The following is a 13406-nucleotide window of genomic DNA, read 5'->3' on the forward strand; positions in this document are numbered from 1 at the left end:
GGCAGGATTGTTTGGAGTCATTAACAAAGTTTCATTCATGATTCGCACCTGTTGCGTACACGCAGTTATCAACCGACAAATCAGTGGTGGCCAAATTGATAAACGGCACATACAATACCACATAAATCTTTGTATGGAGCTATGCCATTCCGGAAAAGAATTGGAATGTCTGCTAACGATGCTAACGACCTGTAGTTACATGTTTGAAATATTTATTTTTTACCGACTGCAAAGGAAGAGTACTGTTTTTGGCGCGTATTTTGTATGTATGAATGTACCTAGATGTAATATTCTTTATTACCTCATATCTGCAAAATCTTAGATATAGTTGACGCCATTGGACTTGGTAAAAAACATTTTTTTTTCGAATACTACAATATGGATATCTAATTATAGGGCTCAATGCAAGGAGACATAAGCAGGTGGGATTCTTATTTTAAAAAAAAAAATGTTTTCACGAATCTCGGCATTTCACAAAATATGTCTGAGTAGTGTAGTGAGTGTACCTGCTTTATTGATAAAATAAATAAATACTTGAATTATTTGTTTCTCTTTTGGTGTGTCTATGTAGTATTAATCTAATAGAGTGGTTACTATGTAAAAAATGAATTCAAGTTCTACTCACCATTGCGAGAGACATCTAGTTCAACTAAGTTTTCGAAATTTTGAATATCCGGTGGAAGTTTGTGAATTTCATTATCACTAAGTCCTAATCTTCGTAACCGATGTAATCTGAAGAAATTCTGAAAAAAATAATTGTGTTTAATTTTTTATCACATAAAGGAATCATCTTCTAATTTTAGACAATCTGGTATCTATATGTACCAGATTGTTAGTTTAAGATTGTTATTTTTTTTATTTATTTATTTTTTTACTTTAATGTGTTTTTTAATTTTGTTTATAGATGTGTTCATAGTGTCTCAGAACATCAATTGTAGATTAAAACCCTTAACAGACAATTCTACATAATACACTACCACAATAATATTTTAGATATTCTTAGTTATTATGAAGGCAATTTACTAATTAAGAGTATTTTATAAATATTTAAGAATGGTGAATTTAGACACTACCTATAACTTAAAAATTAGAAACATTAATAGCCATCTAATTAGGTAGTAGTTAGTAATGAGTCATTATGTATGTATTCCTTTAAAGATCACCGTGAGTTCATTAAAAGAACTAAAAATATAATTTATATTACTGACTCTGTGATTTTTCTTTGATCTCAAACATTCTGCATTATAAATTAGTAGGTACATTATAATATACTTGTTGTAATGTAATAATTTTACAACGATGTTAACCCTCTTTTTAACTTTTTTTTAAGATTAAGATAATGACAGTTATTGTAAATTTATATTGAAATTTTCATAAGCGAGATAGGTACCTATGAATTTACAAGTTTGTGGTGAAGGTAAATATAAGGCATTCTTTTAAATATAATCCTGTGCTTGACTTAAACTTTACAACAATAAAAACTAAATTAAAAATGTAAGAAACTGCCAACTCCAAAGTTCTTTTCATCCTCTCATATTTTGATAATAGCTGAAGGTTTCCAAATGGCTAAAAACATTTTTGAACATAGCTAAGAAGATTATACATGAAACTCTTTCAAATAAATAAACTAGATCAAAATTAGTTCAGCCATTTTACTTCTACAATGCCATGGACAGACATACACATGTTAAAAACATGTGAAATGGTTCTTCTATGGGCATTTAACTATAAAATCAATTTGATAATCGAATGATAGCTTACACATCTACCAATTTTTTTTTTATTTTCTGCAAAGAAGCGAGATAAACTTGTTAAATACGGCCTTTATTTTCTCTCTGGTTACTTATCTAACTTTAGAATGTAGAGAAGACTTTAAAAACGTATGGATATAGACATAGATTGAGATGTAAATCTTAATTTTAACTAACGCTATCTTAATAACGACAATTCAAAACAATGTCGCTGATACGATGATAGAGCGAAACGTATATTGATGTTATTTACACTTTTGCAATCAAAATGATAAGGTGAACGCCCACGTAGAATTTTACCACGCGTTCTGTGATAGTTTACCTTCGGCAGGTCTCGTATATGGTTAGCATCCAAAAACAGTTCCTCCAAACTCCTGGAGTATCGCAATATGTCTTCAGGCACCGTTGGCAACGAGCAATGCCGCTTGTCTACACATTCCACTTGGCGATTACATTTGAACAAAGGTATACACCGAAACATGTTGGACACTACACTTTACACAAACTATAATAAGATAAATCACTACAACGACACATATTTGAGCACTTTCCAGTTTCTTACACTAGTTTTGCATTATAGACTGTTATTAAATATCAAAATAATCCCAAAAATACAACTCGCACCTCACCCCCAGAAAATGAAGCCACGAACTGTCAGTATTACCATTACAAAAAATATATTTTTATTTAGTGTGCATTACACAAAAAAATATTTTAAATTAGCAGTTTTTGTCACTGCTTCCAACTCGAGCAGTGTTTAATTATTTTTTTAGTCCTTCCACAGATATTAGAACTTTAGTGAGTCCTTTTGTATCTAAGTTGATAAAAAGAGACAAAACTAAACACCGTGGTATACGATCATGGAATCAGTAGGTACTGTTGTACGTTCATTGAATCCATGGGTACGACAGCGACGTCGACTTATTCATTCGCTTGATTGAGACAGTCAAGTTATAGCTAGGAATCTAAGCATACCGAGTTTTATTTTATTACCCGTTCTGGCAAATGAGGCATATTTTTATATTTTACGTAAACGTTAAAGTAAGCTGCTGTGAAATTCTTTTGTGAATTCACCCAGATCCCCGAGAGAAATTATTATGTATAAGTTTCTTGGGAACGATCTAAAGAAAATTGTCTGGTGGAATAGGGCATATTACGCAAAGTAGCGCAGATGGCGCTACTGGTACAAATAGGGTTAACAAACCTTTCCAATGCAGGTAAAAAGCGCCAGTTTTCAATATTTTTTACAACTAAAATACCTTCGCAATCATGGCGCGAGTTCAAAAGAAAAAAGAAGGATTTTTGAATAGTGGATTATTGAATAGGCTTCAGAACATAAAGTGTAAAAATACAAGACGAATTTGCTAAATGATCGAAGTCCATTGTAAAACACAACACCTTTATTATAATTATTGAACACTATTAAAATCACATTGCACTATTTGTGGGATAGGTATATTATTTTCGACCACCACTTCTTCAACATAATTATTCATTTCCACCCGAAAACTATTCAAATCAAAAATAAAAACACAAAAAACCATCTATATAGTTAACTTCATATACGACGACACATATTTGAGAGCTTCACGTTTAGCAGCTCTTTGTCATCTTTGAGTACACTTTTAATACTTCCGTTTTAGATCATAAGAAAACTGAGAAAACTGAAGGGAAACTTGATTTTGACTGAAAGCCTTACCTGCATGAAGTCCATATTTTCATAAGTCGTCAGGTGTGAAGTGTTCCGAGCATATTTTTGACCATTTACTGGCTCCAAAATTTCGCAGCGTGTGGCGGTTTCCCATAGTTTTCGAAGTTTTTTATCTTTTGAAAAACGATGTGTCCCAACATTTCGGTACCCGAATATGCAACACTGTTTTATATTTTCACAAACGAATGCTTACATAAGGAGAATATGAATAAAGTACTCTAAAATAAATGTTTTCATCAACTTAGCAAAAGGCGGCAAAGCTTTTGTGTACCTAACATACAGTGCTGTACTGTAAAATATACAACAATGGGAAAAATAGTTTTCCATAAGATAAAAAAACTTCGAAAACTATGGGATACGCCTCACGCTGTGAAATTTTCGAGCCAGTAAACGGTCGAAAAGAAGCTCGGAACACTTCACACGTGAAGACTTATTAAAATATGGACTTCATACAGGTAAGATCTTCAGTCAAAATCAAGTTTATATCAGTTTATGACCACAGTTGACCAAATAAATAATGCAGAATATAAGCTAAAATAGTGTTATTAATTTCAGGATAATCCACTAAATCCTTCCTTTTTCCTTTCAACTCGCACCACAATTGCGAAGAAGGTATTTTTGGTCGTAAATTTGCAACAATCTCGAAAATTGGCGCTTTTTGCCTCCATTGGCAATGTTTGTGTACCTTAGTTGTACCAGTAGCGCCATCTGCGTTGTACTTTGCGTAATATGTACTATTCCATGGACTTTTGAATGAATACATAGGTACCAGTTTCTTTTGTCAAAGAAAATTTTGATTAACACTGTCAATAATACGTCAAATTGGTTAAATAGTCGTAATTTAATTTCAAAGTTTCAGATTTCTGTGATTGGTTTTTGGTACCTACCTAGATTTTTTAAGGAAATTAAATTACATAAAATTATTGCAAAGGCGAAGTCGTGCAGTGTAACAGAAAAAGGCAAAACAATCAAGTATTACGTAACAATTGGTTTGGGACAAAATGTTCAATTTGGGCTTTATTGGTGGAGGAAATATGTCTACAGCAATAGCCAAAGGAATTTTGAATGATAGTTGGTATTTTTTTATTTATTTATTACTTACCTTATAAACTGGTGTTACCTTGTTATATTGTAATTTTGTTAAATAGATGCCCACCCAGCATCAAACATATGGGTGTCTGGACCGCGATTAAACAACTTGAAGCATTGGAGTGAATTTGGGGCCCACACCACAACGAAAAATGGTGAAATTTTGGCAAATTGTGATGTCGTGTTTCTGGGTGTCAAGCCAGGCCTCTTAAACACCGCTGTTGAGGAGTGCATCAGTTATTTACATGGTGCGACAACGAAACCAGTGCTCTTCATATCTATGCTTGCCGGAGTTACTCTTGATCAGCTACATAAGGTTAATAGCTTTACATTTTTTTCAATCATCTAAATACTCATACACAGCTACCTACTTGTCTTCAACATCTGTCATCTTGTCTTGTCTGTTCCTGAGGATGTAATTTAAGATTTTGTTGTTGTTAGATACTGGTTTTCTTTTTATTCAATTTTTTTTTATATTCATGATGTCTCATGTAACATTTATTCAAGAAAAGACAGAATATCTATTTACTTAATAGCTTCTTAATTTTGTGTTGTAATTTTAATTGTAATTTTCCAATACCAACTCTTGTGAAAATATTGTTACTAAAATACACAAACATATTGCCTTTAATTTTTTTTTATTATTTCAGGCTTTGCAATCCCTGAATGTGAATGTCATCCGTATCATGCCGAATACACCAATGATGGTGGGAGCTGGTGCTTGCTTATACACCCCCGATACATCTGTTACTGAAGAACAGTGCCTTTTACTTGAAAAGCTGCTGAAGGGGTGCGGGTTGTGTGAAAAGGTTCCAGAGAATTTGCTAGACTCTCTTGGCAGTTTGACTGCTTGTGGCCCTGCTTTTGTAGGTATTTTGTGTGTTGTATATTGCTATTAGCTGTAACTTACTTACTTTACTGGCTTAGCGACCTGTTACTGCTCTCCAAAGAGCCAGCTGGCAGGAAGTAGTTCAAAATAGGAAAGAGTAGAAAAATTCTAGTGTTGGAGGCCAAGATCCTCCTTGCGCCACTATTAGCAGTTAATATACAAATTTTTTTAGTGTAAATTTATACCATAATCTCGTTTTACTCGATTATATCTCTTTAAAGTTTTATCCTGAAAACAGAATCCCAGGTAACTACTTACTTGCTTTTTTTCATAGCCTATTTATGTATCCCACTGCTGGGCAAAGGCCTATGGGGGTAAAGCTAAATGATGATTATTAAATATCAAAATAATCAAAAGCTTATATAATTTAAGTTAATATCTACTTTGTAATGTATATATTGAAAATATTAAACAAATGTATAATTAGTATTAAGGTACTAAGAAAGATAAGTCTTTCTTTGCATTTCTGTATTCCTTAACTTTTCGTCCCAAAGAACACATGGCAAATAACACAAACGATTTCAGATGTACATAGTTATAGAAGCACTGGCTGACGGGGCAGTGAAGCAAGGCGTGCCCCGCGAGACGGCCACGCGGCTGGCGGCGCAGACGGCGGCGGGCGGCGGCCGCATGGTGCTCGGCGCCGGCAGGCATCCCGCCGTGCTCAAGGACGAGGTCTGCTCGCCGGGGGGGTCTACCATTTGTGGAGTTGCTGTCTTGGAACGTGGAAAGATAAGGTGAATTTCAATACCAAATCTCTCTCGCATGTTCTCGATTGCGTACGGGGTTGTGAAGCCGATAGATCGGCGCAATAAACCCTTCAAATGTTGAAAATTCGGCTGTCATTTTACAACCGGCCGCCTGCCTGGCGTCGACCCTCTTTGGGAATGCTATTGATGCCTATCAGCTGCCTAGTCTGTGTGTTACCCTTAGTCGCCTCGTACTATATCCACAGGAGGATATGGAGTGGTCCTATTCTGGGGCAGAGCCATACACCACAACACTAACGCGCCAATAGGCCAATACTAACTAGATACGATAATGCAAGGTTCTTTTTAAAGTTATTCTGAGTGTTTTACTTAATTTGTATTCTTTGAAATTCTCATGTATGTTTTGAAATAGTTGATGGTAGGCCCCCTGGTCTGTCAAATTTCTATTTTTTATTTATGATTTATTTATTTTAATTTTCAGAGCAACATTGATAGATGCGATTGAAGCTTCGACACTGAGGAATAAAGAATTAGGAAAGAAGTAATGAGAAACGACACAGATTTCAACTAATGCAAATGTAATTAGCACAATTACGTATCTTAATAATTTATTTTATGTGTCTATGCCCATATTTTGTCTTGTTGTGATGAGATCACTATACATGTATAGTAAGGACGTAATTAACGGTATCAGTATTCAAGGCAAAATGAACTATCAAGAACTATATACTTTAAAGTTTACACAAGATTGAACTCGATGCCTGTTAAGAGAGGGCTCTCGGCTTACTAGCGCAACCTTCTTTCTCAGATTTCTTCTAATTCTCTAATCTAAAAAAATATCACTAGAGATTATAATAGATAGTATTATAGTTTTCCATTAAACAACGTGTAGGCCCAATTTATACCAATATGTAGAAGGATTTCGGTGGCCACCGTTTACACCAATAAATAAAAAATATTGAAAAATGTGATGGGGGCGTTAGAGTGCGGTCGTGTCGTTTGCCCAGTCTTAACCTGCCATTTTACCACAATTTCGGGAAACAAGTACTTAACAACATTCTACTCTCTTTACTAGTATTACTTACTAGCTGATGCCCGTAACTTCGTTCGCATGGCTGAACAATATTTGGTAGTCAAAATTATTAGAGAAATTTAATTGTACAGACAAGCCGTAACGATACCTATACAGAAGAATGTTCATACGATTGAGATATATATTTCCTATAGTTTAGCTGGACCATTATGACTCTTCTTCAGGTATTCCAGACCAGGCTGAACAACTTTTATTAAGGCGTTATTTCTATATTTCTAATAGTTTCGCTGGACCATCATGGGTCATCAGGTGTTTTAGATCTTAATTTTTTTACATCAATAGAAAATGCTCATCAGACTGAACAACTTTTATTAGGGCGTCATTTCTATATTTCCTGTAGTTTAACTGTACCTCTGGGGTTGGGTCTGCATAAGGTATTCCAGATATTCGATTTTTTTACCTCAAAAGAAAATGCTCATCAGGCTGAACATGTTTTGTGAAGTCGTTATTTCTATATTTCCTATAATTTAGCTGTACAATCTAGCTTGGCTTTAGCTACATCAGGTGTTCCAACTCTTCGATTTTTATATATCGACAGAACATGCTCATCAGGCTGAACAAAAGGCGTAATTTCTATATTTCCTATGGTTTAGCTGTACCATCATTGTTCTCCATCATGTGATCCAGTTTTAAAATCATTTATACCCTATATTTTGCCCAGGTTTAATAGCTATATATAAAAAAAAAGTTTCATTCAAACCCATCCAATAGTTGCGAAGATCAGACAAACAGACGGAGTTTTTTTATTATTATTTCTCTGTTACTATGACTCTATCCCCTAATTTTGTTTTCATGTAAAATATTCAATGTACAGGAAATTTCTTTTTACTGTTTTATTATATGTATTGATTATTGTATTTTATTATACGATACTAATACGAATCTTTTGGTATTCAGAAAAAGCTATTTATGCTTACATTTTGAAAATAATATTTGAATCACAAAGTGAGACAACATTTACTATTAGATAAAATACCAAAAGATCCGAAGATACCTATATTTTTATATTTAACAATTGTACCTATGTTAATTGAATGTATAATCGGTTAAATTATTTACAATTTATTTTATCAGTATTTAAAGATGATGTATTTTCTCTCTGTATGATATGACACAGCATATTTAATGACAATTTTGTGTAGAATCTCAGTTTTTGCTACCTTATTATTCGTGTAGCATGTTGTTTTAGTTCAACTCACGTACTTAAAGTACAATATTATGTTGGTATTATTAAGTTATGTAAATTGTTATATTTGAAATATGTTACTAGTCAGTTTACTTTGAGTAACAGTTTGAAGCTTTTAAAGACGGCGAATGAGGGTTATCGTTTTTACGCTCACGTGTTGGCGTCACTGGCGACAGAGGCCTTGTCACATTGACTGACATTTTAAAGAAGTTTCATAATTCATAAGAAATCTTTCATATTTGCCTTTGACATGGACCCTATTCTACACTAACATCTAGCAGCAAATTTAATCACGTTAGCCCTTATTGCCTACCGCTTAATAAGAGTAGGTACATAAGACTCCACATTGTTGTGTCTGTACATATATTTTTTTAATACTTCTAAAATCTGTACTTGTCTATGTAAGTCTTACAGTTGCTAAAAACTGCATTAAAATGTTTACACATTTTCAAATTACGCTGAAATAAAAGATGGTGCGCTGCTTATCAATACTATCTTTAATTAATATCAAACTGTTCCCAGTGTGGCAAATTTTATCATGAACACAAATATTTAATTTTATCTGTATTTGATTTGGAGACATTATAATTGATTGAAACAAAATATACTATGATTTGTCACAATATTTTAGCGATTGTTTTGTCCCGCTGTACCGAGGTTCAGCATGTTCGATTGTTTTTATCAAGGACCCAAAAACACTATAATAAGTGTAACACGTCACATCCGTTACATAATTATTTATTATACATAATTATTCTATAACACTTATAAGGGTGTTTTAAACCGGCTTTGCTCCTAACACTTATGAAACAGAATAGTTTGAACCGGTTTTTCTCATTTTTCTATGTTACGTACGCACACACGAATTACGTATACAAATAGACATAGATATTCGAATGTCGACCTTATTGCCTGTAGTATAAATTCACACTTATGAAAACATGTTACAATTGTTCAGTTTATTTCTGTACATATACATACCACTTTAGTAACAGGAATGAAAAACAATGTTTTAAACACTATTCGGATACCACTAAAGTCCCAGGTTATCTATATCCCATACATGTATCGAGGCTGGGCAAGGCGCGGCCATGGCATTCGTTCTTCCAGCCGAGCCACGCGGGGAACCCTTGTTGTCTATAGATTTTTTTAGCACACACCGATGCGACAGTGATGTCGTCACTCAGGAGGTCTGAAAATAAAACAGCTGATTATGGTTATATAGATAGAAACAAATAACATACTAATCATGCAAATTTTGAGAATGCAATTTGTCACAGTACAGACCATGGAATTAGTAGGTACTGTACTTACTAAATCCATGGTACAGACAGATTTAATGTTTTATGCTCTAGTCATGATGTAATGATTGAGAGTCAGGAACAAGAGGAACAAGAGTGGCATCGCGTAATATCATTAACTTGAACCGTTTTTTACTTATATTCCTAGAAAGATAGTAACGAAACACTTTCTTATACTTAACTATGTTCCGGCATATAATTATGTTCCTAAGAGGTATAACTATATTACGGCTTCATCCATCTTACTGCGACATATATAAATGTTCCCACCTTTGCACCTCACGTCACAACCTTTGCCAGGGGTTGCGCCGGAGTTGCACCAGTATCGGTCATTGATCTGGAAGAGGCCGTAGTCGTAGGAGCCGTCGTCATCAGGCCCCCCAACCACACCAGTCCGCCTAGAGCTCTCAGCCTCCACTAGACATACCCCTGAAATGGATAAGTTATAGTTTCTATGCCTGTGAGTTGTGCAAAAAAGAATTTGGTCAGGTACAGTCCACTCATTCTTGATTGGTCTGTGTTGGATACTTTGACGTCAAGTCTTACATGTGGAGGCAGGAATAATTTACCTTCATTAAAACTAGTGTGCAGGCTCAATGTAAAGGTGGAGGTTATACTTATTTATATACCATTTTATACGAACTGTACTAAAAGAGATTGCATACGTTGGAAATAAAACTTTTTGATTTTAATGCAAAGTAATTTTAAATGTTTAAATTGCATTGTGTACTTACATTATGTAATTGTTTGTACATAAGTAGTTACTATAGAACGGCGTATCTATCATCGCACGTCAAGTTACTTTTCATGGCGTTATATGTAGGTACATATATGCTGTTTTGGTTATTGTAATCTGCTGTTGACTGTACCTGTGACTTGAATTGAATTTAGTCTAAAGAAATTTCTTTTCTGAATAATACTAAAAACGAACTCACAGATTTTTAGTTGGCTTTCAGGAAAACCTTGGCGCAGCAACTCTTTAGCCAAACCGCACCTCGTAAAATTCTTTGTAACGATGTGCTGTATTGAAAACGTGACTACTATGACGGAAATTAGTATTACTCTCATTTTACTGCTTGTTCTCGTGTAAGATCACTTGAAACTTGAAACTGAACAGGCTTGCCCAATACGAGTACATCTGTGTCAAGGATTGCCACATGTTTTTATACATTGGATGAACTTACAATATGACCAAAATTATCTCCAAAACCAGTTGATACTCGCCAATTATAAAACAGTGCGAGATTTTATAAGGTTTTGATAAAGAACAATTTTATTTTTGTTTGCTTTTAGACTCAAAACGTTTCATCAGTTAAAATGTGGTAATATACGTAGTAGATACTTCGGTGGCGCAGTGGTGGTCCCGGGTCCTATCCCGGGCCATGATGGAAAATTATCTTTTTCTGATTTACCCGGGGTTTTGGATGTTTTGATTTATCTATATATGTATTTGTTACAAAATATAGTATCGTTGAGTTAGTATCCATAACACAAGTCTCGAACTTACTTTGGGGCTAGCTCAATCTGTGTGATTTGTCCTAATATAAAAAAAAGATAATCTGGGACCCTTTCGTATAAATCTTAAAAGATATTTTTATGATACAAGCAAGTTGTGGCTATACTACCTTAGACAATAACTTAGTACCCTGGGCTCTGGCTTCTGGGCTGTGGAAGATTCCGAGAAACATCAATACTTATTTGCTATTTGGGAAATACAATTCCTAGCGGTGATTTGTCCTACTAATGTAATGAAATTTAGTACGGGTATAATAGATATAACCTGGATTAACACATTATCCCGAAATTCTCACGGGAGCGATACCCTGGGGCGCAGCTAGTATTTTTTTATATGACTTCTTTAAATTGGTGGCTAGTGGTTCTGGAAGAAAATGACCGGCTCTTTTCCGGAAACATAACAATGTCTGTTTTTCTGGTTTCAAAGCAAAGTATGCATTAAACACGAATTCGAAGGGTTTAAATAATTGTAAATGCTTTATCATTTTTTTATTTTTACACCATGTTCTGTGCCATAAATACCCATAAATCACCCAAATTATTTAGTGCACAATCGTACCACAGTTTGATGCCTCACATCCCGTCGAACGAAAATATTAGTTCAGTCCCGGTCAGCAGATAACTAATTCGTCTTCACATGTAGATTTATTCATGACTTCTCTTATTTAAACACTCGAAAACCATTCCGAGAATCCGAATGGATTTCCTAGTTCGATAAAACTCCTTGGCGTTATCACGATATACTAATGTTTTTCCTCTGTAAACCAATGTAGTTTTCTGGTCGTCTGACTAGGTGTGTACGGATGATATGGATGTGTTGACACAGTCTTCCTTGTGAAGATGAATAGAGATACTCTTCGCGCCAATCCCACACCAATATCAATGCTTTTGTGTCTCGGGACTTCCATCATGGGCGTATAATCCTCATCCTCTTCATAATTTCGAAAGCAGTTCATTTTCCGAATGCCTCTTTGTAATTTTCTGAAATTCGGCCTCAACCCTGTTTGAAAGCTCGGTAGTCTTCGGAACAAAGATGTTTTTTCCTCATGTTTTATATTATTATTTTGTGGTGTGTTAGAAGTTTCTTCCGATGCTGGAAACTCTTGAACGTAGTCTATGGTTGCTTCAGCTAGAGCGACTAGCGGAAAATCCTCGCCACTCATAACTTGTATGTTGTTTTTTTTTTTCACATAATATGAAGCAGCGTTAGCCGATTACCACGACTGAGTGAGCGCTTAGCTCTTGGCATTGATTGAGTATGACGTATCTCCGAGATAAGATATTCAGATTATACTGATTACAAATAAACGTCTACGTCCATAATTTAAGGATAATACAGGATCAGCAATGATTTTTGGTGAATTGAATAGGTTGGTGCATTTATTCACTTGACGATTTAATTGATAAAGAATGAAACTAAACTTGTGTAAGTAGTTTATTATGTTATGGTCCAAAACCGTGTTTTGGAGCTAACGTCAAATGGGCACGGCGTCGACATGTGATTGTCATACTATGAGTTAATTACTACACTAGAAATTGTTGTTCATTACTACACTACAAATGTATACTTACTTACCTTCAAATATTTTTTTTCATTATCTTCCTAATGCACTCTGCATTAGGAAGATAATGAAAATTGCGCTTTGAAACATTGTCACATTCCTTAAGTTCTGTAGGCATAGTTGCCTATTAGGTACCTACCTACGGCGCTATAACTTTATGGAACGATACCCTAGTTTTAACACTATATGAGGTGTAGCTACTACCTATATCGCCTTCCATTTCGCTCTGTTTTCAGCAACGAGATATTTTCTTTATTCCTTCCGCAGACTCTTGTGGGTTCCACGTAAACTTGACTTTGCTAGCTCTAGTGACATTCTTCAAAAGTAAGAATAGTGTAGGTACCTAAAGCAATTTAAACGATAAGATTATTGGATAATATTCTACCATACCCAATTGTGTAGGGTAGAATATTCTTATATGATCTTACACCTAAATAGGTGCTATACCTAGCCATCGAAACTTTCTGGTGATAGCTTTGAAGACTAGATTTAGGTATTAAAATGAAGAAACATCGAGATTTTACTGAGAGTTTTTTTGTTTGAGATACAGGCGTATCTCACATATTGTGTATTGATTCAACCATAACATTAATGACGAG

The 13406-nt window shown here is 34.6% G+C and overlaps 3 protein-coding genes across 15 annotated transcripts in view; 1 reads left to right on the top strand and 2 right to left on the bottom strand.

Moving 5' to 3' along the window:
- The window catches only part of scrib (scribble), a 70678-nt gene extending 68275 nt beyond the window's left edge, over positions 1-2403 (bottom strand). For all 12 annotated transcript variants that reach the window (XR_008404952.1, XR_008404951.1, XM_053749475.1 and 9 more), the window contains exons 1-2: positions 2074-2403; positions 626-743 (exon numbers count right to left, since the gene is read on the bottom strand). Coding sequence is in view for 10 of the 12 variants with exons in the window: in XM_053749475.1 (XP_053605450.1) it covers positions 626-743; positions 2074-2232 (277 nt within the window). In the remaining 2 variants the exon portion in view is untranslated. The remainder of the gene's footprint in view (positions 1-625; positions 744-2073) is intronic.
- Positions 2404-4272: 1869 nt separating this feature from the next.
- P5cr (Pyrroline 5-carboyxlate reductase) lies at positions 4273-8918 on the top strand. Its single transcript, XM_053749632.1, has 5 exons — positions 4273-4533; positions 4611-4867; positions 5202-5417; positions 5966-6177; positions 6632-8918. The coding sequence occupies exons 1-5, from the start codon at positions 4464-4466 to the stop codon at positions 6693-6695; spliced, it is 819 nt and encodes a 272-aa protein (XP_053605607.1). The 5' UTR covers positions 4273-4463; the 3' UTR covers positions 6696-8918.
- Positions 8919-8960: 42 nt separating this feature from the next.
- On the bottom strand, positions 8961-13168 carry LOC128672472 (lysozyme-like). 2 transcript variants are annotated; one of them, XM_053749634.2, is made up of 3 exons: positions 13012-13168; positions 10001-10159; positions 8961-9621 (listed from the first exon to the last, which is right to left on the bottom strand). In XM_053749634.2, the coding sequence occupies exons 1-3, from the start codon at positions 13025-13027 to the stop codon at positions 9476-9478; spliced, it is 321 nt and encodes a 106-aa protein (XP_053605609.1). In that variant the 5' UTR covers positions 13028-13168; the 3' UTR covers positions 8961-9475. The 2 variants fall into 2 exon arrangements, with proteins under 2 accessions (XP_053605609.1, XP_053605608.1); XM_053749633.2 differs by lacking the exon at positions 13012-13168 and adding an exon at positions 10666-12901.
- Between the last annotated feature and the right edge of the window lie 238 nt (positions 13169-13406).

This window comes from Plodia interpunctella, chromosome 9 (assembly GCF_027563975.2).
Source record: "Plodia interpunctella isolate USDA-ARS_2022_Savannah chromosome 9, ilPloInte3.2, whole genome shotgun sequence".
Lineage (NCBI taxonomy): Eukaryota > Metazoa > Arthropoda > Insecta > Lepidoptera > Pyralidae > Plodia > Plodia interpunctella.